Source organism: Grus americana, chromosome 5 (assembly GCF_028858705.1).
Source record: "Grus americana isolate bGruAme1 chromosome 5, bGruAme1.mat, whole genome shotgun sequence".
In the NCBI taxonomy this organism is placed as follows: Eukaryota; Metazoa; Chordata; class Aves; order Gruiformes; family Gruidae; genus Grus; species Grus americana.
Window position 1 is genome coordinate 28,770,333 of NC_072856.1, and position 25,957 is coordinate 28,796,289.

The 25,957-nt window shown below is 48.0% G+C and overlaps 1 protein-coding gene across 1 annotated transcript; it reads left to right on the forward strand.

Moving 5' to 3' along the window:
• The first annotated feature begins 22,951 nt into the window (after window positions 1-22,951).
• Window positions 22,952-25,407, forward strand: CHAC1 (ChaC glutathione specific gamma-glutamylcyclotransferase 1). The gene is made up of 3 exons (XM_054828979.1): window positions 22,952-23,281; window positions 23,374-23,409; window positions 23,636-25,407. The coding sequence occupies exons 1-3, from the start codon at window positions 23,021-23,023 to the stop codon at window positions 24,065-24,067; spliced, it is 729 nt and encodes a 242-aa protein (XP_054684954.1). The 5' UTR covers window positions 22,952-23,020; the 3' UTR covers window positions 24,068-25,407.
• Window positions 25,408-25,957: the final 550 nt, after the last annotated feature.

Below are 25,957 nucleotides of genomic sequence, written 5' to 3' on the forward strand. Positions count from 1 at the left end.
GCATGGCCAGGTTTCTGGAGACAGAGTTCACTTACATCCTAGGAACAGGTAGAAATGCCCACAAGCTTATAATTACAAAAAGCTCCTTTTTCATGGAGACAGCGTGGTTAAGAAGCCCTTACACATTTTTCATACGTGAGGAGGACAAATTTCCTTGCCATTCTGGCAGTTGCCCCACAATCTGCTCTCAGTCATTTTCAGCAGACGCAGGTTCATCTCACCCCACCACAGCCATCCAAGCATGAAGCGTCTAGTTTAAGCCAACCGTGTGGCTTATCCAGGCTTCATGGAGAAAGGTAGACCCTTCCAGCGTTCTCCCCCGGAGAGGCATCTGAGATAACTGAGAGTGAAGTGTGACTCTTGGAAGGGTCAACGCCATTAACTGAAACCTGACAACTATCTTTAAGACGGTTTGGGCTGTGCAAGAGGCATCCTTAAGCTGAATTTGAGGAGGCAAGGCTTCTCTGAAGGGAGTGGGATGCGGACACTTAACCCCGACATGTCCTTGAGAAAGCCTCTCTTTCAATGGCCGCCCGTTCCTTCTCCCGACATGGGAGGTGGAGTTGTTAATGCTAATGTGACTCAGAAGGATGTTGTGAGGACTCATTCATAGCCTTCGGACTTTCCGTGGCTGCGGAAGTGCAAATAAGCCTTTACCGGTCTTGTCTTATTGTTTAAATAGCGGCTCAGTGTAAACAGCATCTGGGCAAACCAAACAGTGGGACGCGGACACGGACGCAGACGTCGCTCCCACCGCCTCCCCTCGCGGCGGAGGAGCGCTTTCCTTGAGTTCGAGCCCAAACCGGGCCGCGCTGTGCTGCCATCATCGCTTCCTGTTTGTTACCTCACGACACTGTTTCCTGTTTCCTGCCCGATTATGACTGTGCCAACTGTTTTTTCCAAGCCTGAACCAGCTTCCCCGCACCCCCCTTTTTGGCTCTCACAAAAATACAAAATACCACCATCGACACCAGCCTGGTGGCGGAGGGTGCTGCGGGCTGCCGTGTGAAGCACGGCCCTCCCCCCCCACCGACACCTTCGCTCTCCCTGCTTGCTTGGGCACCCAGTCCTAGGCTAAAGAAGCGAGTCTCACACATCCCAAAAAGTGGGAGAGAAAGAAACGAGGTGCTGGTAACTCCCAGGGTTTTATTGCCAGCAAGCGCAAGGCAGCAAGGTGCCCTGCAAGGCCTCCGAGTCGGCTGGATGCAGAAGGTGGTGATGTGAGGGACTCACGGGGCTCATCTCTTCAGACACTGCCTATGTCACAGGGCTTTCCGTTTACTCAGCAACCCGGCACTGAGCTGGCTAAAGCAAATGCTGCGGGAAAGCACATTAAGGCATCAAAGTACGGGGAAATAACGTGGTCCCCAGTAGCTAGTCCCAGTGGCTCATCACCCCCATGGCAGAAACGCTTCCACTTCCATAGCTGAATTTGCTTTCAGCATCCAGCCACTTCTGGTTATGCCTTTCTCTGCTCTATTTAGGGCCTTTTAGCGTGTGGTGTTTTCTCTTTACCTGTAATCAAATGATGTCCCCAGTCCTGTTTCACTACCTGAGGCAGCTGAGCCCTTTCGGTCTCTCTGTGACTGTCACAGTCTTTAACGCTGAGGTGAGTTCCCTGGCTCAGGTGGGAAGAACACCATCCTCCTCCTACTCTCTACACCCTTCTTTAAGCACCCAAGGACCACATGGACCCCAGAAGGTATCCCTTTCCCAAATCCCTGGAGGACTGCTGTCTTCTCGCCAATTGCCCGATGGCGTATCCGAAGTTCTAACAGGATCCTGGAGAACTCTCAGAGACAGGGAGCAGCCCACGGGCTGGCAGAAAGCAAACACTCCGCGGTGCTGAGTTTGAAGGGGCTGCAGGGCAGGGACACATGGGAGAACAACCTGCATTTAATACCAGTTCACACCAAAGCGCCGCAGGGCCTCCTAGGAGCTGTGACGTAGCTCTGGTCGGTGCCTTTCCCTGCTCTCCTGCAGTCACAGTAGCAATGACCTGTCTCAGCTAGATTAAGCGAATCCTTTTTAGAGTCCATCACCCAGTTCAGGGCCCAACCCAGCTAATACATATTACCGGTTACTGCATTGGGTCACCACCTTTCAAATAGGAAGAAAAATAAATAGCATTTGCAGTATAGGCCAGAGGCACGTGCCCATTTAAGCTTTGCAGAATGCCAGTGAAACCGTGAGCTGGCACTTTATTTCCTCACATCTCACCTACAGTAGGCAAAAAAAAAAAAAAAAAAAGCGCATCCCTGTTCCTTCACCTTTTGCCTGCCCTGTCTATTTAACCTGTAAACTATTTCAGGAGGAAACTGTCCTTTGCTGCAGCTTTCATAATATTCAGGTGCTTCTGAGACACAGCACAGGAAAGACCCTGGACATCCTGAACTGCAGAATGAAGACATCAAAGTGGCGATAGCTGATCTACCACAAAAAAAAATGAAAGCTGATTTCCCTGGCTGACCCTAAACAAACATGACATATGCATGCTTTGAACTAGCTGTTTTCTTACTAAAACACATGGAAATAAGACTGCACCACTAGTAGCGGTCCGACTGCAGTACAAAACTTTATGGCTATTCCATTTGAGTGCTGTTGTCAGAAATCTGAGCAGGCAATGGCAGCAGGGCATTTCCTGTACATTAACTTCATTACGGACTGCCCCACCGTGAGTCACTGCGGGCCATGCTGCTGGGAACGGGCTGGAGAGGAACAGATCATACCACGCAAATCCAAACTGGCAGTACGTGGGAGTGAGTGAGAGCTCTGGTATTGAAGGAGCTCTTCACCATGCACCAGCTATTGCACTCACATTTTTTTCCTTGGAAAACCAAGTACATTCATCTGTGCCAGAGGGCAAGGAGAGCGGTGGAAAAGAGGAGTAAGTATTTGCACCAGTTTCATAAGCTTCTCGTGCGTATGTGCACAGGCTGCCTCGCAGCCCCTCAGGAGCCCGAAAGGCAGCATCCCTGACCAGCGCTGCTCAGCCAGCAGAGGTCTGTAGAGGAGCCGCAGCCTGAGCCTGCAGCTCTGAGGCTGCTGTGAAGGCTGAGGGTAGGTGGCAGAGTATGCCTGCCTGTCACAAGAGACACCTTAACCAAGTACAGCTGTAGGGTCTCCTGCAGCTGAAAACGCAGCAGTGCTCTGTCACCGTGCACCCTGGTTAATGGGGAATAGAGTCGTGGGGCCAGTAGAGAGTGAAATGCCCTGTGCTGTGCGGCCACAGGCACGTACTGTTACTGTGAGCAAGTTTTGTGGCCGCAGGAATAGCTTACTAATGTCAGGACTACGGGTGCATAACTGCATGATCACAGATTGAAGATGCTCAGCCAAAGTGCTTTTTTTAAAGAGAGTTAGAAGTTTTTGCACAACTCTGGGAGTGCAATGGCAAGGTCACAAGTGACCCTGTAAATAACAAGTCTGCATTGCCATGGGAAGCGCACTGAGGCATTGCAAAATGCTGTCTGCAAGGACAGTTGCTGGGTTGGAGTTGTAAGAAGAGGATGTCCAGCACTGAAACCCATGTCACAGTACAGACAAAGTATCAGAACGGGCCCCTGCAGCCAAGGAGAGGCAGCTCAGGCAGTTTCAATGAGACTGAAAGCTAACGCCCTCTCCCAAAGCTGTTAGAGACAAAACAACCTCTACCCTTTGAGAAACCCACACTGGGGGCACTGGGGAATTTATACCCTGGCCTTCAGTGACTTACTGCCGCACGGCACATGATGCAGCACGCCAGGTAATGTGCATTCATTTGGTGCCAGGGTGCAGGGCCAGGAAGGGCATCTCTCTGATGGTCACTGCTCATATTTCAGCTTCAGACTGTGGCTCCGCACAAGGACCATTACTGCAGAGCAGCAGGTGTGGGGAGAAAGCAAACAACATCATTTCCCCTCAGTATCAGATTCCCACCCCAGGACCCTCCTCCAGTGTGCTCCCGTGGCCACAAGCAGGATCCGTGGGCTGCGGCTGTAGCACCAGGAGGAGTTCCTCAGTGACAGCAGACAAGCTAACGAACAGAGAAAGAAGTTTGTATGGGAGACAGCAAGCTGTATCTCTCCCCAGCCAGCTATCACAAAACTTACAGAAAATAGCTGAATTATAAGGCTGCGCTGTGAAGGACCAGAAAGCTTTCTGGTTCTCTCAGTTGTCCCTTTGCTGTAGGGGACACCTGTACGGCTGGCTCAGCAGTAGGGTCCCTGGTACTGCTGGGAGCCCTCAGGGAGCCAGGGACCAGCTCCAGCCCCCCGCACAGCAGCCTGCCACGTGGCACTATGTTTCTTCTCAGGGGCTCATTAACATATCAATATTTAATCATTGCCGCTCGGGCACAAAGGAAGAGGGGCTGAGGAGCGCAGGGCTTTCGAAGGTTTGCAGGAGAGGCAGCACATGCGTCAGTGGGACCGCAGGCTCGAAAGCCTGACTCCCAAGGCAGCCCGGAGGCGTGGGGAGAGCAGGCCACCTGCTTCTCCAGGTTTGGTTAAAGATGTCACCGTGTCCCCTCAGGGACCAGCACAGTTAGTCGCTTCTGCAGCACTGATGTTTTGGGGTATGGCTGGTTGGCTTTTGAATTTTTTTTCTCAGGCTCACACACATGCTGGAAATTATACTAGCGAAGGGGCAGTTAGAGTAGTCTAAGGGGTACTTGTAAACCTACAGCAAAAGGCATCAGCATGTCATGGCGAGCAACTGCACTGTGCACACTTACTTTGAAAAGCATTCCTCCCTGTCCACCTCTGCTTTTCTTTCACTCCAGCTCCTGTTTCATTTCTCCAGGCTCTGCTACCTCCTTCCTGAGAATAACTAACCGCAGCTCTGCAACCTTTCTCAGTCATTTTCCAGAGGGAGCGGCATTCAAGGCACTACCGTGCAATCACGCAGGATACCACAGGAGAAGACCCCACCCCAGACCTGCACAGATCAGCCATTTCCCAGAACTAGGGTAGATGCCATCCTTTGTATCTTTCTAACCTAATTGTTCACTTCCATAAACATGGCCTTCATGTTAACACTGTTAGTCCAGCCACCCCGCTGCCACAGGGTTGCAGTTGCCAGATGAAAGGGAATGCCTCTTCACGCAGGCACGTGGCTGCCTGGAGGGTGCGGAATAGCCCCGGCTGTAATTTTCTAGGGCTGGATGATTAGGTCCACAACGCCTTTGCATTAACCGGTGCGGTATTTGATGCACACGTCTTGTGTTCTCCTCTTGTTCTCTGCTTTTTTTTATATATATGAAAAGCATTGCTGAACAGTTGTGGCATGCAATTTCCTATAACCTGGATGGAGCGTGCCCTGGAGTGTGAGGAAAGCTTGTGCTAAGAGTATGAAGAACAACTGGTGAAGAGACATGAAGGTCATTTTTTATTTCTCAGCCCGTTTTCCTACTAATGGAATTGCACTGACTCCAACCAAGTTACATGGGTGTAAATCAGGATCACAGGAATTCAGGGTGAGGCATCTACTCCCTCTCTCCTCTCCCAGCTCCTGCTGTTCAGGCTCTGCAGCTTCCCTCTGCAGAATTCACCCTCTTTCTCTGTCCCTCACATTCTCCATCAGGTATTGTTGTCCACTGCCAGGTATTGTTATCCACTGCAGGTTACAGCCTGTTGTCCACTGCAGTTTGTACAGTGCTTTGAGATCCTCTGTCAGTGCAGGCTGTGCTACCATTAAAGACAAACACTTCTCTGCAGTTTTGCCCCCCACCTTGCTGTCACTATCACTTTGCAGGATGTGCCCAAGTGAATGGCACAGTTCTTACACCGGCACAAGCTGAAGGCCATACTGAAGACCCTCCTTTTGGCTGCAAAACCAGACTGCCAGAGCTGATTGCTTGTCCAAAAAGAGGTGTTACCACACCATGGCGCTGTAGGTCCTGTGGGCAGGTCCTGTGGGCACTCCAGTTCCCCCACTCTGAGCTGAAAAACATTTATACTGAGGAGACAGAAGAATTAAGAGAAAATAAGAAGGGTTGGTCTTTACTCGGTGCTCCACTGGGTTCAAAAGGTTTCAGCGTGGGTTCATTTTTTGCCCCTTCCTCCCCCTGCCTCAACAAAAGGACTCAAGACCCTCACGCAGATATTTTCACATCTAACAAGATTCAGGAGCTGTGCCATGGAGGACTGTTTCAATGCATAGCCATTTATGCCTGGCAGGTGAGACACACACACATTTCCCATTCAAAACTACGTCCTTTATGGAACAGTTAATGTATGCTTTCGCTGACATTTTCCTCTGGGGCTTGGGGACCGCTCAGGGCATGAGAGAATGTACACCGTACTGCTGTTAAACAATCACACGAGTCTTTTGACTAGGCCTGTAAGGAATTCACCCTTCAGCTCACCATTAAGTGTCTTATATCTTTATTACCGATGTACCGTGGGGTTTCCAACAGGCCATTGTCACTGCCTCAGGACTCACGTTTTCCAAATCATTATGAATGCCATACAGAGACGGCAAGGTCTCCTGCACGGCTCCTACTGGAATTCTCCAAGGACAATCACTGCTTCGTACATAATCAGCTCTCTACTTCTAATGTTTACTTAAAAAATCATCTGCCATAGAGGATGTTCACAGAGTATAGGGAGACACCATCTTTCCCAGCTATGATTTACCATAGACACAGTGCAATAAATAGGTATTTCTTGGAGTGCACTCCAAGGCTGGAGCAAGAAAAGTGGATGAGATGTGCAGCAGAAGGTTGTTGTTTTTTTTTTTCTTGTGGGTTTTTTGGTTTTCTTTTGAATGAATACCTCATTACTTCCATGCTTCGTCTTCATATTCCAGGTCAGCAGCTGATGGTGAAGTTTGAGAATGACCAAGAAGGATGAACCTTTATAATCTTTGGACCACAGAGGAGCTCACTTTTGATGTCTTTAAAGCTACCCACTCACACTTTCTTGCAGAAAAATTCCTACTAGCTCAGGATGACATTCCTGCCAGACTCTGAATGTCATCATATGGAGATCTGCTCCCACACAGAAGGGTGCAGAAAAGATGATGTGCTAATGAGCTACCTTCTTATCCCTGCTGTCAGTTCAGTGACTCTCCCGCCTCCTCTTCCCTTCCCCTGAACTGCAAATGTAATTGCTTTCCAGCAGCACTGCGAGGAGCCCAGTCCATCTGCAACCCTGGAATCCCTCCAGAGGGCAAAGTCTTGGCTTTGTGCTTCAAATTATCTTGTCTTTTCTCTAGAGAAGAAGGAAGGAAATACCAACCAGGGCATTAATGCAGCCAGTCTGAGCGGTTGAAATGAGGCCAGCATCCCTTTTGCCATCGGACTACCCGGGCTGTCCTCCTGCCAGCACTCAGCAGGCCAGTGCAAGCCTGTTGCCACCATGTCACTAGTGCTGTTATTCTGCTTGGCACTGCAACTCGTGCCTCTGAGCCTGCTCCCCTCGTGCCTTTCCTAATACATTTCCTAGCACCCAGCAAGCAATACAACCTCTATCACAGAATGGATAGCCCAGTGCTTAACTCATCTCCCACGTTCCATAAGGAACTTTACAATTTCTGCGCGCACAGGGCTCGAGTGCAGGCAAACAGGGTACTCCTACATCGCTCACACCAGTTGCCACTTAAACTTGGGCATGCCACTTTCCCCTCCCACTCTTCCTAGGTGTAAAGTGGGGCTAATACTTACTCATCTGCCTCTGAGAGGGATAGTTAGACTCAATTAGCTAGTGTCAGAAGAGTTCTGCGCATTACTAGAGGACACTGATGCAACGTCTGAGCCTGCTCAGGCAAGAAGTATGCTCAGGCTACAGGCAATGACCACAGCAAGGTCAACGCCATGGTTCCATGGTACTTGTGGTCTGCTGAAGGCATAACATCAGTTCAGGTGTCATGGTTATCAGCATCTTTCTTTCACATCATCTTTCCATATGCAGATTAGAGCTTGCTGAGAGGCGAATGGTTCTGCCTAGGGTCCTCGGAAATGAGTGAGGAAAATGAGAGATCAGCAGAGGAAAAAAACTGCTGAGAACCCTGCATGGGAAGAGGAGCAATTCACCTGCTCAGTTTTCTTAAAGGATCCATAGGTACAACATTTGACAAATAACAGTATCTAAGCAGTTGCTTTAATCTCTCTCATACAGAGGCAACATACCCGGAAAAAGATTTATCAATAAAAAATCGATGAAAATCAATGATGCTTTCAAACTGTGTTGTTCCCCAACTCCCTTGTTTATGAAAACTATGCCAGCCTTTTTTAGGTTTTTCAATTTAAAGGGTCACATTAAGAGCTCAACGCTGTTTTCTGCCCTGCCATTGTTTCTCAGTTTCCCATTTACAGCTGCTTTTTGAAGTGCCTGGTCACAGAGTATGAAATTATTTGTTTTCAAATCCAGTGCACTAGGTTCCCAGCAAACAGCACAGAAAATCTGGGGGATTCAGCTTGTAACTATTTTGATCTGACATCTTCTGGGAAAAGGCACATGTAGCCACCAGCCGGCCTTCCCACATGGATTTCTCTTTATGGCTCTTTAGATTTTCTGGACTGATAATGCTCAGCCATCTGATGCAATCTTTGCTACATATATCACCAATACTGTAACATGCCACAGTGACCCTTCCACGCAGGTACAAAGTCCTCTCACCTCACGGTGCGTTCCAGCGTGAGCAATATGGAAAACATGAAGCTATTGCACAACCATACCATGACACCTTTTGTCCATTACCTCCAGCACAGCGTCTTGCAATTCCTTTTTAATTGCTCTCATAATCTTCCTCTACCACAAATATATCTAAAGAACAGTCAAAAATAGATCAAAGAAAATAGGCAAATTCTGTTACAGGAAAGTGCCTGAAGTTTGATAGAGGGGTTACTTCTCAGGATGAAGGTTTCACAGAGGATGCTATAGAGTCTGGTTTTGACTCTTCTTTGGTGCAGAACTCATTATCGTGACAGAACTAGAAGACCTCGCACCTGCTGATGTTTGAAAGAAGACGCATGGCGGAACCATATTTATGTTCAACATACACCAAGTCACCCGGCTTGAAAGGAGATCCAGTTCTTGTCTTAGATTTGCTCTCTTGTATTTGTACTGCTTGACTGCAAGAAATGCAGTATGTAGGCTTTGCATTAGATGAGTGGAGCCCTTTTCAGCTACATCCATCACCGCTTTGGGCCACTCCACCACCTTGCAGCAAAATTTAAATCCCTGCTGCTGTTGCACTTAACCTGCCTACCCATGTATCCATCCACAATTACTCATTCATAGCCAAGCCCTTGACGTGCAACAACTGTCTGCTCTGCTCCGCTCTGCCTGCTCACCCACAGAAATCCAAGGGCTAAGAAATCCCAGGGCTCTACTGTGCTGCTTTGCACTGTATGGCAGCGCAAACTTGGAAAGGCAGTTTAATGAGGCAGCTATGGAATGCTTGGAGGTGGATGTGCACTCTGAACTGCTGTGCCATCAGATGTTAGCTTAACCTGCTGAATAGAAGTTTGCTTGCCCTGCTCATTTAGGCTAAAATGTACACACACGACCCTGCCAGCAGGTCTGGAGGGGCAGTGAGAAAAAGCTGGGAAAGAGCGAGTGCGATGAACTTTCCCACCAGCTGGATCTAGAAGAGAATAGTCGTCCACAGTCTTAGTTCAAGGAGATTTCATATTACAGGCTCCCATTTCAGCACGGTGGGGGACAGGAGAGGAATAGGTGGCCAATCATTCAACTAGAGATGCAGCATTAAACAGTTCCTGGAAATAGTTTGATCAACTCAGCCATGTCCAGGAGTGGAGAGAAAAGGCACTGGCAGATTTGGAGGGATTCTTCATACCTCTGACTCTGAAGGCATCTGTTATGCATAGACTCAGACTCAAAGGAATCACTAACTGCTTAATCTTAAGCATGTGATTAAGTTTAGCATCAAGTGATTTAAACACATTTTTAACAGTCTTCACCCAGCAACCTCTGATAATTTGGATCAAGTCTTGCTTTGGTAAGATCCTTATTCTTCTTGTGTAAGCTTTAAAACATAACAGGGTCTGATCATCACATTATACACACAGATGGTCAGTCCATGAGTGGGCAGCACTGTGACTGCCCATTCCTATTTGAAGCAGTGGAATATGGAATAGAGCATGGCTTTTGGCATTGGCCTGCAGCGGCAGACTTGAGGAATAAGCCTCCGCCAACCAAGATCCTAGAGAGCAGAACATTACTGTCCTCTCACCCTGCATCCACCTCTGCATTAAGCCTCCCTCCTCCAGACAGTGCCCGGAGACATCGCAAGCTACCTGCTGCTAGAGGCTGGGCTCTTGGCAGGTTGTAGCCAAGCGCTATGGGATTGGAGGTTGTGAGATTAGAGGGCGATTTAAAAAAGAGAAAATTATTATCCTCAAGAATAATTAGCCTCTTAATTGCCTTAAAGGCAACAGCCTTCCTATCTTAGCTGGCACAGATTTCCTAAAATGGGACTTCAGCTACAGAAGACTAAAATATATTGGAGAGCTCCCACGCTACTGCAACATGACATGTATGTGTACCCCACAAAATTAAGAATGGGCTGTGCATGTCCCAGCACTGCCGAGAGCAATTTCACATTCATCAGAAGCTGGAACGCAGGCAGCTGTACAACCGCTTTGTTAGAATTGTCCGGGGGCTCTGGGATAGGAGCTTATTTATTTTCTTACAAGAAAGATGGACTCAAGGAACTGGTTTCTATCCAATACACACAGGTAACAGGACAGAGAGTCTATCCTCAACAGTGCAATGTGTACCAAGGTGGGGTTCAAACATCTTTGAGGGTTTGAAATACATGTGTTACTGAGAATTGTGAAACCTTATACCAACGATACCAGCAAAAGAACTTTTCAAGGCTTTTCCTTGAAATGAGAGGAGGAGAATACCTATCCAAAAAACTGACATTGTCAGCTGTTTTCCTGGCACCAGTCTAGTGTTCCCACCTCACAAAAATCTGGCTTTGCTCTCCTTAGCCTGATGTAACCTCAGGCTATGTGTAACATCAGAGTTAGTAAACAGGCGGTGACTATGCCTCTGCTTGTGCACAGCATTCCAGTCCAATCATTACATCACATACCAATCACTCAGGTTATGACTTTGATATTCCACTGACACACCAGTCATCAGCATCCAGCATCCGTGCGACCAGAGTGCCCACAGCTTTAGTCTGCCTCAGGAGAAGATTCCCCATAGTCAGCACTGTACAGCTCAATGCCAGGTCTCATGCTGGCCACTGAACAGGGAAGGTGCCCTGATAAAATCTGGATCCAGATTCATCCAAACTACATTGCACTTCACCCTGTGTTGTTACGACTGCCTGCGTGGCTCTGAGGGATGAGTGCTACAGATGAGGTACAGGGATGCAGGTGGAACTCAAACTGGATTAACTTAAGTAGACAACCTGTAAAAAGCACATAAGCCACATCAGCCTCACTTCTCCCTCTTCTCCACTTCCCCTCAAAAAAGTCCCATTGTTTTTCAAGAGCCCAACAAGCCCAGATGTCTGTATCCCCGCACCCGCACTACCCTTTACCCCAGCCAAGGCAGATAAACTGCGCTTACATTCTGATCTGGTGACATCGTCACTGCCACCACGCACAGACATAACTAGGCAGGGTATTTGGCACTGGGAAGATACCACAGCATCTCGAACTATCGAAGAACTGCTGAGAGCTGACATTAGAGGGGGAAGAGTGACAAGGGAAACTCTGGCCTTGGTATAAATAGATGAAGCTACTGAATTCAGCATGGCTAAGTTTAGCTTCTGCTCTTAGGTCCGTTCCAAAAAGCTCAGTGTGTAGCAGGGGCTGAGATAAGACAAGGTTAGGAACATGAGAAGAATTAAGATCTGCAATGGAGAGACTTCATGGCGGAACTGGAAAAGGTTAGTGCCAAGTCAGGATCAACAGCAGAACCAGAGCAGATGGAGAAAAACAATCTCATAGGGAATACTGATAAGTCAGAGTCAGCCAAGAGAGGAGCAACATCAGGACATGGTCAGTGAGTACAGAAAAACTTCAGACTATGCCATTGCAGCTACATGCACGGAGGAGTTACCCAAGCAGACATGAGAACAGGCTGACAGTAAATACTTTGTTCTGTCAACACTGGATGCTGGTTTTGGTCACAGGAATTAAAATGCTGGCAAAGTATGACAGCTCTTGATGGAGCAGAACTCTATTTGCTGGTGGCCACAGGTCACTGATAGCTGAGGAACTCCTAAGCGGAGCTCAAATGCCTTCACTAGTGATCTTAACCAGCCAAGAGCATGGTCACTGCCAGCCTGTATCATTTTGCTGTCAGTCTCACAGCTACTGTGTGGCCCAGCGCCTGTGCCTCGAGTCACTGTGTTCCCTGTGCAGAAGGGGATGCAATGTCACATGAGTCACTTTCCTGTTGCCTCCCAATTAGGAGCACGGACCACAGAACTGCACCGTCAACACTTCCCACACACAGCTTGCACAGTGAGGAGGTGCAGAGGGAACATCTTCCCTGCACCTAGAAAAGCTGTTGAGTTAACCTTCCTTACCATGCATTCGACCAAACGGCTGGCAGTGGCCTTGTCACATTTGCACTGGGAGCAGGGAAGCTGTAACTGGTTACCAGACTGGCTGCTCAGGGCTGCAGGAGCCCTACTTGCTTAGGCATTCAGGCACAGCATGGCCACACAGCTACCATTCCACGCAAAACGCACCTGTGCCGCCTTGTGCCCAGGGAACAAAAGCAAAGGACATTGCCTCTGGGTAGTGACTTCTGGTTTCTGCCTGAAGAAGGAAGGTGAAGTCAGTGCCTCCAGGTACAGGCACGTCTAGATGACACAGAGCTAGGGCAGAAACGCCAGCGATCACAGTAAGCCCAGCTGGTAGAGCCACGCAGTCCAAAGGTCTTTGCACCGACAGTGCCATGAGTCACAAGCAGTAGAGGTGGAGCAGCCCAGCAGCTCCTGGTCTTCGTACGTGCCTGGCGTCAGCTTCCCCAAAACACACCCCCTTGCACAGTGCAGCCACAGGGAATTCACCCCAATTTATGTTAATGATCTGACTCACCCTGTCGATCAGCCTCTCTCTTTGCAGCCACTACAACTGTAGTCTCAACTGCCTGAAGCCTGGCCACTGGTGTTCCTCCTGCCTGCCTTCTGCTACCACCACAGCCTGTGACTTGATGCCCTCACGAGCCCTCTGTTTCCGTCTTAGTGCAGGACAGCACAATCATTCTGCCACATGGCCCAGGTTTTTCATACGGGGCAGAAAGGAAACTTTCCTTCCCCATGAACAGCACAGTAAGACACACGTATGGCTTTTCTTCTTTTTAAAGCTAAACCGAGACTTCAAAGAGGCTGCGACCAGAGCCATCGCCAGTCTGGTAACAGACCACAAGAATCACAGCTTCTCTTAAAAAGACAATCCATTTTATTTCATTAGAAAAACTCTGTTCCCACATGGGCTACAGCTGTACTTTCTGACGTCTCATTCCAGAGGGCGTGGAAGCATCATATCCCCTAAACTGAACTAGAAGAGGTTTAATGTTGAAATCATTTTATCTTCATCATCTTTGATAGCTTTTAAGTATTCAAGAGTCGTGATATCCCCATGATGGAAGTGATAACACCAAGCTTTCAAATACTGCTACAGTGAACTGCCACAGAGGTTATGAAGCATGGAATGCACCAGGATCACCCAGGATGGGTCACAGCCAACACGCACAACAGCTCTGTCCAGGCAGATGCTTTTTCTGGTCTGATCTTGTGTGCAGTTGAGCGTAGGAGGACAATTCCCATTACTGACCATACAGAAAGTCCAATTACTGATTACTTTTGAGTACTCTCAGCTGCCCAGCCATGAAAGTTCTTGCTGTCCCCACGTGCAAGAAGGTGGCAGGCACTTGACTTCACAGAGCAGCATGACCAGGTTACAGGCAGGAACATATCCAACTTTGGAGAGATGCTCAAGAACTGACCGCTGTCTCACAGCATGGAAAGGATGGTCTGCTGGGCAGCACATCTTGCTCATGAGTTTGTGCTCTAGGCTGAACGAAAGCGTTTCTGTGGAACCTGCGCGTATTCATGCAAGTCCTCTGTGCCTGTTATCCTGGCACTCAGCTTTGTCTTCTGGGGCAGAGAGACAGCCTGATCTGACACACAGATGCTCTCTCTGAATTAAAGAGCTGGCAGAACTTGCTTATCACATTTGCCAGGGCACCACAAGGAAGACAGGCAACGCTTAGCAGGTGTGCGAGTCATTTCTTGGCTTATTAAGTGTTTTTTCCATAACATTTTGTTCTAAATAAATAGCATTGTGCTTTAAGGAAGGTGGTGATCATTGGCGCGTTCTGTTCCTCGTCTTTGGGAAGAGCACCTGTAATTAGTAAGGACAGATCTTCAGATCTGCTGGGCTAATCACGAAAAATTCAGCAATGGAAACTGCAGACCTAGGTTACCAAACTAAAGGGAGAAGAAAGCAGGGTTTTATTTTGAGACAGCTGAGAACTAAAGGCCCAAATCCTAAGTGGACATGACTTAGGAAATCACAAAAGGAGTGGAGTTACTGTTGAGCCAGAATCTGTCCTATTAATACCACAAAACCAAACATGTTAGCTCACATACAATGCATCTACAGCTATTTTTCAAACCTCAAACAGTTCTCAACATAGATGCCAGAGGTACTAAAATATAAAGACAAATATTTTCAGCTGTTTATTATAGGAATTCTCCCTAGGACTGCAAAGTCCCTTCATACAGAGACATAGTTTTAACATCAGAACACAAAATTCTGCCCGGCGTGGCCATGTTTAAAGCAAAGTCTTTCAGTATTTGTCACAAACAATAGTCTGCTTGGTATTAGCCACAACTTCAGGACCATTTAGGGTTTTTTGTCACAGCAACTGGACTTTTAGTAATTCTAGAAATAAGCAACTCTCATTTGCTGATACAACAGCGTAAAACATTTTGTGTTCCTCTGCATTAAGCATCACGTTAGCTAGCTCGGTTGCTTGCAGCAACACTCGGATGTTAAAAAGAGTGAAATGCAATATAAGCGGGGCGTGCTTGTGCATCAGAAATTGTAAAGGAGAAAGGATCCAGTGAAGGAGCAGCTTCTTGTCAAGATAGCTACTTAACTCTCTTTCTCCACACTGATCTATAAGTCTCACATGGCGAGTGGTTGGTTTATTGCTTTAATCGGGTCAACACACGCATCTTCCTGCCCTGGAGCAATCAAGAGTCTAAACAGAAGCACTGTTACTACTTTCCTTGTTGCCTTGATAAGGATTTGGATGAGTGGGTAGCAGGTGGGTTTCCTTTCTCTCTCAGAGGAAGACTATTAGTGACTGCTGCGGGTGCAGAGCCTTCCCTCTGGCCGTGGCAAGGAGGGGCAGGGCTGCTGGGGGACTACCTGCTCCCCTTTCAGTAGGGCATGCTGTGCTCTACCAGCTGGCTGGGAGAGGGAGGATTTGGTTCCTCTTTGTGCTGCTTCGTCTCATTCCAGACTTCATCCTTCCTCTCTCTTTATAGGCTTTTCTCACACCTCTTTAGCTGTGTGGTTTTAGGGCTTTGCTCCCAAGGAGAAGCCCCTTGTGCTGTAGGAATACTTGGGAACCTGCTGCTTCCTGTCTTCAGAAAGCGTGCCGGCTAGTTCTGGTCCTTTCTTACAACTTGGTGACAGACCTTGTAGCTCACTCCTCTGCTGGCAAGTAGAATGTGAATTTCAACCTCCTTCCACCCTTCAAAATTCCAGATGATGCTGTAATGTCACCTTGTTTGGGGTTTCTCAGTAGTTGGGGCATGAGATAGTGCTTCAGGGTTTGCATTTGTTCTGCAGCTCTTCCTTTGCTGTTAGTACATGTCAGGTATTTCGGAACTCTCAGTTTGTGCCTGTTTGGGGCTTTGTGGTCATCCTCTAGCTGGCTGTGTCTTTGGTTTAGAAAATGAATCCATGACACTTAGGCCACAGAGAAGCAATGCTTGTTATGAAGATGCTGTGACGATGTGGGCAAGAACAGCTGCAAGCAAGGCAGGACAAAACCTTATCATTGCAAACTGATGAAGTCTTTCTGGCACCAGAAATCTGCAGAAATTCTGGAGCTTGGCTCCAACTGACTGAGGCTATGCTCCGGCTATTTCCTGTGATGCTCCTGAAATGGAAACTTTCTGCTCTTCAAACAAGAGCATTGGGTGGAAAGGGACTGTAGGTAATAGATGTAATGACATTACATAATCTCTGTTGCAGTTAAATCTACATAAAGTAGTTATTTTTCTGTTATTTGCTCTTCATTTGGAGGGGGGGTGTGCCATTTTAAAAACTTGCTGCTCTGCAAGTTAGGTTATTCTTTTCAATCTGCGGGCTATGCCAGTCACGTCCAGTTAATGCTCATATGCTTTTGTGCCAATTCAGTTTGAATAACAGCTCCTTTCTCCTCCCCTTTTCCCCAGTCACCAGGATAAACCCCATGATGTAAACCAGTCCTATTTCCCTGTTTACACATGGCCGGACTAAGCAAGTCCAGCATCCCTTGGGAGGGAGGGCTCTTCATCCCCTCGATCAGCCTAATAGCTCTTCCCTGTTCTGTCCATCCTTTCATCTTTCTTTTGAACAGTAAACAGTCTTTCAGCTGCGGCTTCAGCAGGGTATTGTGCAACAGTGTTAGCTCTTGTTGATTTGGCAGGTGTTCCCCTCATGCAGCCCGGAACCACACTGGCGCGTCTCAAATTAACAGTACCCAGTTAATGCCCCCCCAGTTTTCCTCCCTTATCCAGTGCAGTCATCTCCCCTTTAACAGTTCCTGTCTGCATCTCACCTAATAACTTGTCATGCATTACCCTATTAAGTACTTCGCTGAAGCCTAGACAAACTACATCTGCACATTCTCTTCTCTGCAAAAGTCAATTATCGAAGACAGCTGTGAAGTTAGTCTGCAGTGAAGTGTTTTGCTAAGCCCGTTGTGTATTTCAACTATATTTGCATCCTGAGTTATTCTTTCTGTCAAAGCACATAATAGAAAGATTTGTGTGTTATTGAGGTCAGGCTAACAGGTCTTCAGTTTGCTACATTGCATTTTATTTTTCAAGTCTCAAATACAGGCACTGCTTGCTATTTTCCAGTCATGTGGTACATGCCCCACTTAGATATATTTACATTTCTTGCTAATAAACTCTTCATTTGTGTCTGTTCTTTCACCTCTCTTGACACAAGCACCAGGAGTTCTCAGAACTGTGCTTTTGCTTCAGATGTGGTAATATTTGAAAAGCCTCATAACAATCAACATCATGTCTTTTATTGGTTTGCATCTAAGCTATTTTTAGTCTTGACAGTCATATCACTGCCTGTTCTCTCGCTTCTTTCTTGAATCTCTTTTTATTTGACTAGAAAGCTTCTTACTGAGTTTTAAACTCTTTGCAATGTGTAAATTACCCCTAATTTCTGCAGCTCTTGCTTCATTCCATAGCAAAGTGCCAAACCAGAGGTTTCTCTGTTGTGTTATTCCTTTTCCATCCTGTAAGAGCTCCCTGTTATTTCCTAAACCCTTTTTGAAATCAGCTGTTTACTTCCATAAACACTTTTCCTTCCCTGCTTAGGATGCAAACTGGAGATTGCTTTCTACCTTTGACTTAAAATTCTGAGGGTCTTTGACAATTCTGTCTTTGGCCTCTTCAGTCTACCTGCTTGTATCAACCAATTCCTTCAGGTTTTTCTCAAATCTGCTTTGTTAACATTTTAGCTATAAACCTGTTTTTCTTCTCTTTATACTGGAAGTGAAACTAAATCACCTCCTGAAGAAAACCTAAATGACAACACTAAATCAGCCCGGATAAGGTGCTGACATTTACAGTCAAGGCTGAGGGTCCCAGCCCAAGCCATGTGAGCTCACGCCTCCTCCGTCTGCGTCTCACAAAGGTGCCGACGTGGACATCCACATGACTGCCCAAAATGCCCTTCTAGGTGTCAGCGGAGCATTTGGGCAGCAGAGTAAGGCCATGAGGAGCGAAGAGCAGGGAGTTGCACTGCACCAAAGGATGAGCTAGTCTAGTTCATGGCTCACAGCCTAGCACTCAGATGAGCTCCCAGGCTTGGGGCGCCGTGGGCTCAAGCAAAAGGGGTTTCCGGCAGGTCTGTACTCAGCTTTTACGCTCAGTATCTGATTTCCTCATCCCTCAAGCTGTGCTAGTAGGAAGTGTTTGAATTTCTATCCTACCGTAAAGGAAGAAAAACCAAAATTCCCTAAGCTCCTGCTACAACCCTCCACGCTGTCTCCTCTGTCTCTGCTCACTATGTCTGCCCTTAACCAAGACAAAATCCCATCTGAAATTGGAGTTCTCATTCTTTATGGAAAATTTTTTTATGAATCACTACTGGGGGACCTCAGTACCGGTCAGCAGCATGGAATGTGACAGGTGGGCAGGGTGACCAGAGGAACCGAGGCCAGCTCCTGCTAACAGGGTCAAACTACCCACCAACCTGAAGTGAGAACAGGAGGGGAAGTCGGCAAAAAGCACGGTGCAGCAGATCACTTCGGTGTACAAGACTCAAAAGCCAAAGCGATAATGCTGGGTTTTCTTCAGAGGACTTCTCAGTCAGGCCACTGGGGATTGATGGCATGGTAAAATGCTCTTTGAATCTAAAGACTATTTTTTTCCCCCCTCACGTAATAAAATCGAGTCTGTCATGGCTCACTCAAGCCTGCCATTCCCATCTGTGGGCATTCAGTAGTCTTTGGGATATGAATTGGGCACACTGCAAAAACTACCAACAGAGCTGACAACAGTCAGAGCTGTTGCAGCCACGGGGGTGAACAGACTGAACGTGGAGTGGGTCAGCATCAGCATTGGCTTAAGTTGTGTCCTACAGAAGAATCCCCCAAACTATTAATCCCATTATTAGTGTTGACATGCAGACCACCTAAATGTAGAGACTGATTTCCCTGCCTTGTTTGATTTCCACCTGAATGGTGCTTTGTACGCGCAGTTTCCCTGTTGCCCTAGATACACTGACTTTTGTTTTTCAGTCCGGTCTCCTTACAGTACTGTATCCACTAGAGTTTAGAGTTGTTCTCTTTAAAGTACTGGTATGTCCCTTGCCATTTTTTCTTCTCTTTGCTCGGGACTGTATTTAACCCCATGAGTTAAAGCATTTAATGACGAAAGTGCATTAAGCAAATCCAAATAACACCCCTGCCTACTGTTCCATACATCACTTCTGACTCCCAAGATTTAATATGGAACCTTTGACAATGCCACTTCTGTATTTCCATGTTTGAAACAAGGATGACTGCATATTTATATGGTAAGTGTTCACATCTGGAGGAGATTTGTAAATGCCGTAAGAATTGGATTCAACAAACAGAAGTGAATAAGACCCTTGGTGATGCACATGGATATGGCATTGCGAATATCAGGGGAATAGTACTGATTTACATTGCTTTAAAACGTCTGTGGCATTGTTTGACCCTCACCTCCAATTGCAGTAGCTAATTTACTGAAACCTTAGGGAAAAGGAGCAGAATTATTTTTTAGATTCTCCTGTCTGCTCCCTGTAAAGAGAGGAAAGCAGTGGCAAGCTGGTGGAGGAAGATGTGGTGGTACCTGGAAACAAACTGGCAATCCTCCTGTCCCAAGTCAGTATTTTCTGAATGTGTGCCCTCAGCTTATTGAAGGGCCTGAAACGCAAGGTGAAGCTAATGACAGTTTCAATCCTCTGGTACGCGTCATGCCAGCCCTGTTGTTGGTTCCTCCAGCTCTGTGGTGATTCACCACTATCCTGAAAAACAGGCAGCTCTGGCCCTGTTAGTCACCTGGCGCTGACACGGGGGGAACGCTCACTGTGGGGAAGCAGAGCATACACTGCTAAAGAGAAACTAGCTCCTCCTTTTCCTGGAACCTGGAAAAAACTAGTTTCAGGATGTAACAAATAAAGCTATGATTGCCTTTTTCTCCTTCCTAAAGGTTTCCAGGCCAAAATAAAACTTCTTACTACTGTTAAGCCTTTTTTTTTTTTTTTATAATTAACAGAGGATAGCCATTGTCTTCCATTCTTCTTCCCCTTAGTCACTTTTAAACTGTTGAAGTCCTATGGTTTTTTCCATCTCCTGTTGTTGTACACCTGAATCTACATCATGTTCCTTAACAGTTAACTCCATTGCCACTCCACATCCTCCCTCACACCTGTTTGAGCATTCCTGTGGTTTAGGCTGTTCTCCTTGCCTTATGAACGCGAGCTCCAACAACGCTGACAGACGCTAAATCCTCTCCTTAGTATCCACCTGCTTTACTTGCATAGCCGCATCTACACCATCTGCGAGATCCGTCTTCTGCTCAGCCCTTTGCCCCGGTGATCCTCATGCCCTTTGGTTTATTTAACCAAAGTGCAACACAGGTATAGCCAGTAACAGGAAATGGATTAATGAAAGCTTGAAACCAAAGAAAAATTCTTAACCTCTTGCTGTATATGCCACAACTTCAATAACAGTCTTCCCTCAGGCTGTGCTCCTAATGATGGAGCAATATCCCAATGTCTTTACACAAGAAAATCAGGGACTTGTCTTCAAAAGGAGTTTCTAACCTCATACCTAATTGATCTGGGTGTAACAGCACCAAAGGCAGCAGGGATCTGGAGCGTTTAACTGGTACGGGATCTGAAGCTGGGCCCTAAGGCTTTTGCTTTAGGCAGTGGCTCTCCATGTCATATCTGGCCCAGCTATGTCACAGAGTCTTTTGGCACAGACAGACATACAATTGAGACAGCTCTGCAATGGAAAGGAGCAATTTTTCTCCCCCGTCAGCAAGCATGCAGTCGCTTCCCAGTAGCATTTTTTTTTTTTTTACTTCTTGATCCCATTTTCCTTAGCTCGTACTAGCAGATAAGATAGCTAGTGCTTCGTTTGTGAGATGTGCGTAATCCAGCGCGTTTCTCAGATGAATAAAACTCACATCCTGGGGAAAGCTGAAGAGAGAGGCTAGATTTTTTTTTTTTTCCCCAGGGATCGCTAAGACCAGAACTTAGCAAGAGCTTCTTCAACTTATCTTTTAGAGACTGATTTGTCTGTCACATTTTCTGCCCTTGCTTGATAAGGATGATGCAGCTACAGCCAAAGGTTTTGATGCTTTTATTAACTACATATTAGGGCTTGCTCAAATTTCCTTGATTTTAGCAGGAAAAAAATAACTGAAGAGCTAAAGAACTAAATATGAAAAAATATGTGCTTGGTGCAGTGGGACACAGAGGACTGGTTTAATTCCCAGATGCAACTGGTTTCATTTGATTTAAAGGACACATTATTTTAGCATCGACAAACAGCATGGCTAAGGCAGGAGTCTTGTATCTTGGGAGCCAAGATCTGCAAGACTGAAAGTGTAAGACTAGAGATTTATTTCTTGTTTTGCCAAGCCGCGCTTTGATACGGACAACTGCTAAGAAGACTTTCTAGAGCACTTCCGTGTCTAGGACTAAGGCCTCCGAGTATGGCAGCTGTACAAACGGGATGGATTCACATTCTGCAGTGGGGAAGGAGTAAGAGGCTGCAAGCCTCTAACACCATGGGTGCGCGATGTGAAGGGCTGGCAAGGCATAGCACCGACCCCATACCTTTGAGGCTGAGTAAGATGGAGAAGGTGACTGGGAAAAGCGCAAGTGGAGAGGAAAATTAAGGAGCTTTGGGCTCTGTTAAGGCTGATCTTGTGAGGGGTCATCCAAGGTGACAAGTCAGAGAGTCAGTCGGTCATGCAGGCCAGGCAAGAAGGGCATGCTGTGTAAGGCACAGCAGGACAGATGTGAGCGCCATGCACGTTGTTGATGTCACCCATGGTGAATGTGCCACGGTACAGGGAGCACACATCCACAGTCCGTGCGTGTTGTAGCTGCAACGCCCTGTTAAGTGGAATGGAAAGGTGGGTGCTGGTTGGATGGGACCTAACAGGAAACTAAAGAAACGACTGTAAATAGACTGTTTGGAGTGATTGGATAGAGAGGACAAGAACAATAATGAGAAATACTTCTATAAAAAAATCTCAATGGTTTTGCTTCTTATTCTTTCCCCACCTCTTCTCTCTCCTGCTACCAAAATGAACAACTTTGTAATTTGAGCCCAGCTCTTCAGCTGAGCTGTTTAGTCATCGCAACCTGCTGAAAGCTGATTTACAGCTGGGTCTCCACCTCGTACACAGACAGCTCTTGGGCCCATCTGCATAACAAACGTTACATATTACAAGCCCACGCTCCAGCCTGGATTTAGTACAAGGGAAACTGCACTCAACTAGCCAGATTCAGAACCATTTCCTTGCATTTGTGTGGATTTTATTACTTTGTTTCACCTGTATGCCTTACGCCTCAGCCCTGTTGATGTCGGGAGCTGTCACTTCACTCTAATATTAAACTCGGTTTTCCAACGCAGCAGCTCACGTTCTTGGATGAAGCCAAACGCGGGAGTGCAGGGCAGGCTCCTGAGGAGGGCTCGCCCGCTCATTCCACCCCGGTTTCTCCCCTTTGGGCCGGGCACGGTCTGCTCCATCCGCCTCAGGACGGCGGCACCGGCCGGGCAGCCTCTCCGGGGACGAGCAGCCGCTCATCCGTGTGCGCAGGGGTCTGACAGCGGGCGGTCCCCTGGGATCACGGGCGGGCACCTCGCAGGCGCCGCCGCCGCGTTCCCCCGGCAGCTTTCACCGAGCGCTGACAGAACAAGCCGGTCCCTTCACCCCCACCAGGCCCCGGCTCCCACCGCGGGCGCCTCCCGCCCTGCCCCAGCCGCTTCGCCCCGCCAACGGGCCGGGCCGGGGTCTCCTCACGCCGGGCAGCCCCGCCCACGCACCCACGCGCGGGCTGAGGCTAACGGCCACCCCCCGTCCCGCCTGACGCAACCCGCGCCCCGCTTTGCCCCACGCGCGGCGCGGCGAAACATCCCGCTTTCGTTGCATCACCCGGCGCGAGCAACGCCGCCCCGCGCCAATAAGGGGCGGGGGCGGGGCGGGGCAGGCGGGCCCGGCCGGCCTTTAAAGAGCCGGGGCGGCGCGTGCGGCTCACGAGCGCCTGGCACCGCATCTGCCAATCGCCCTCAGCGCCAACGCCGCCATGAAGCGCGACCCGCAGCGCCCCGAGGAGTGCCCGGGCCGGCCGGAGCCGCCGCCCCCGTCCCCCCTCTCCTCCTCCTCGCCCCCGGGGGAGGCGGAAGGCGCGGAGCTGAAGCTGACGCCGCCAGTGTGGATCTTCGGGTACGGCTCGCTGGTGTGGAGGCCGGGCTTCGAGTTCACATCGCGGAAGGTGGGCTTCATCCGCGGCTACAGCCGCCGCTTCTGGCAGGGAGATACCTTCCACCGCGGCAGCGAGAGGATGGTAAGGGCCGGGGCGGTCGTTGGGAGGGCCGTGGGACGGCCGTTGATGGGGGCTCGGCTTCTGACGGCTCTCCCCTTCCCTCTCCCTCACAGCCCGGCCGGGTGGTGACGCTGCTGGAGGACTGCGGGGTGAGTACCGGGGCGGGAGGGGGGGCCGGCCTGGGCGGCGGTGCCCACCTCAGCAGCTGCCAACTGATGTCAGCAGCCGAGTGCTCTTCTGCCCTCCTGGGATCGGGGCGGGGGGAAATGGGGTGTAATCCTCCTCTGCCCTGTAAGGCAGGCTTGCTTTGAAATGTTAATGACTTGTCTGCTGCAGTTACAGCATCCCCTAACCACCTTCCTCTTTCACTTTTAGGCATGCACATGGGGTGTAGCCTATGAAGTCCGTGGGGAACAAATTGCTGCATCGCTACAGTATCTCAACATGCGAGAAGCTGTCCTGGGAGGCTATGTCACCAAGTTGGTGAAGTTCCACCCTCAGGACAAAGATACAGAAGAACCCATCCTGGCTCTTGTTTACATTGCAACACCCCAGAACCCTTCTTACCTCGGCCCAGCATCTGAAGAAGACATTGCGGCTCAAATCATCGTCTCAAGTGGTTGTGCTGGTCATAACATTGAGTACTTGCTGAGACTGGCAGACTTTATGCGCTACTTTTGTCCTCAAGCAGAGGACAAACATCTCTTCTCCATTGAAGAGGCTCTTATTTCCATCCTTCCATGCCTATACTACACAGAAGAGTCTGTAGAAGAAACTGCAAGTGACCCTCAGAAGTCTAAGAGTTGAAATAGAAAACCTTTTTTGCAGGGTCCCAGTAGGAGGGATGTAAGGGAGAAAGCAATGGGGACAATCTTAACTGATAAAATAGGCTGGACTGAGTGAATAGAGGGAGAATTAACAAGTAGTAGGGGAGGGAGGAAGTGGAGTAAAGCATGCTTGCCATAGGACTTGCAGTTAGTACCTGTTACGCTCATTACCTGTAGCACCGCAATAGCCATCACTGCTTTCCAGGTGGGAGTAGGGATCTTTGCTGTAACTCTGCTCTGTAAGACGTGCTTCTGGGGGTAAACCTGAAGCACTCACTTTCTTTAGAGAAGAAAGGGGCTCATCTATTCCGTGCACTTTTTTTTTGCCTTCTTTCAATACTAGTTGAGCGGGACTTGACTGGGTTTAAGCAGTATATATGTAAGTCTACCTCAGATTGGCAAAAAGCTGTTTGTGTGATGGTGGGGACTTGGGCAGGTTCTGCCAAATGACCTTTTTCCCCCCCCCTGCCATGTCCCACCTCCGGTACCTGACACTAAATTTCAGGACTTGTGTGCAATATTAAGTGAACCGGCCTCTGTAGGCTCCTGTGGATCCTACTTCCTTATGTTGTGAAGGATCACAGTAATGCACTTATTTTCTAAAATATACTGTATTTATTGTGTGTTGTATTTCCCCTTAGGAGGGGTATCTAAACTACTTGCATGCCACAGTGGTACATAGCCTGCACTCAACCTTGCATTTGTGCCTTCTAGTTTTAAAGCAGTTTTCTGAGGAGCTAAGCCTGCTTTAATGACAGAAGCTTCTGTCCAAGCTTCAGTGACCTTGTGCTGCTACAGACTTAACTGATTCCATAAGAAATGGTCCTGCCTGTGCTGCCTGCAGGAAAGCTGTCCGGATGCAGCAGTGTTTTAACTAGCCCTGTACTGGATAAACCTCTGTTGCTTCAGAATAACATGGGTTTCTGTAGAAGCATTTGAGGGTTGTAGTTCCATACTGGGGTGTCAGTCTGGTATGCTTTTATTTGACTGCAAAGGACCATGACTGAGCATACTTGAAAAGCTGAAAAGCCTGCCTTGATTGTGTTAAGCAGGGGCACTGCTGCAAGCTCAGACTTTTCAGCTTCACCTATTAACAGCATGAAAACACATAGTATTTTGTAAGAAAACTGCTGCTACTGCAACTGCAGCAAAATAGCTCTTGAGAGCTGACCCCTGGGATATTTGACTCCTCCCAAATATAATGTGTTTTTTAATAAGAAAAGGGTAGGGACTGTTTGTATTACTGTGGCTTGTATGTATGTGAAATGGTACTGTGCTGTGCCCAGTAATAAAACAAACTGACAAAGTTAGCCTTCTGTACTTTGGTGTTGGTGGTCTTTCATTACTGACTTGAAGTTCAAACTGATCCTTATTTTTAATGGTGGTGGTTGTTGTGTTTTAAAAACAAAGCCTTAGTTGGTAGTGCTGCTCTGCTTCCTATGGGGATTTTGTTTTTAAAACCAACACCTCACTGCTGAGCAGTTTGCCTCTGCTGGAGGACACCCATTGACCCTTTCCTTCTGAGAAAAGGGGATTCAGTGATTTCTCTTCCTGCTCTTGTTGATTCTGGAGCACTAGTGCTGACACACCAACCTTCCTGACTGTACAGGGCAGGCACTGAAATTTAATTTTCCCTTGGCAGAGCAAAGGATTTTTGTTCTAAGTGTAACTTGGCATTGCTGTTTCCAAGAAGTAATAGTGGAAGGACAAGGGATGGCTGTGGCAGGCAGATCCCCTGTGACTGCAGTGAGGGGGGCAGGTATTTCTCTCCTGCCTTGTGTGTGGGGCTTGTGTCCAGCTGCCCTTCCTGTTCCTCTAGTTTCTAGCTGCCTCAGCACTAGCCCATCACTTTACCTACCACTGTTACCTG

Coding starts and splice junctions, on each gene's coding strand:
- CHAC1 (XM_054828979.1), top strand. CDS start 23,021: ATGAAGCGCGACCCGCAGCGCCCCGAGGAGTGCCCGGGCCGGCCGGAG. Junction 23,282..23,373: donor ACCGCGGCAGCGAGAGGATG/GTAAGGGCCGGG, acceptor TCTCCCTCACAG/CCCGGCCGGGTGGTGACGCT. Junction 23,410..23,635: donor CGCTGCTGGAGGACTGCGGG/GTGAGTACCGGG, acceptor TTTCACTTTTAG/GCATGCACATGGGGTGTAGC.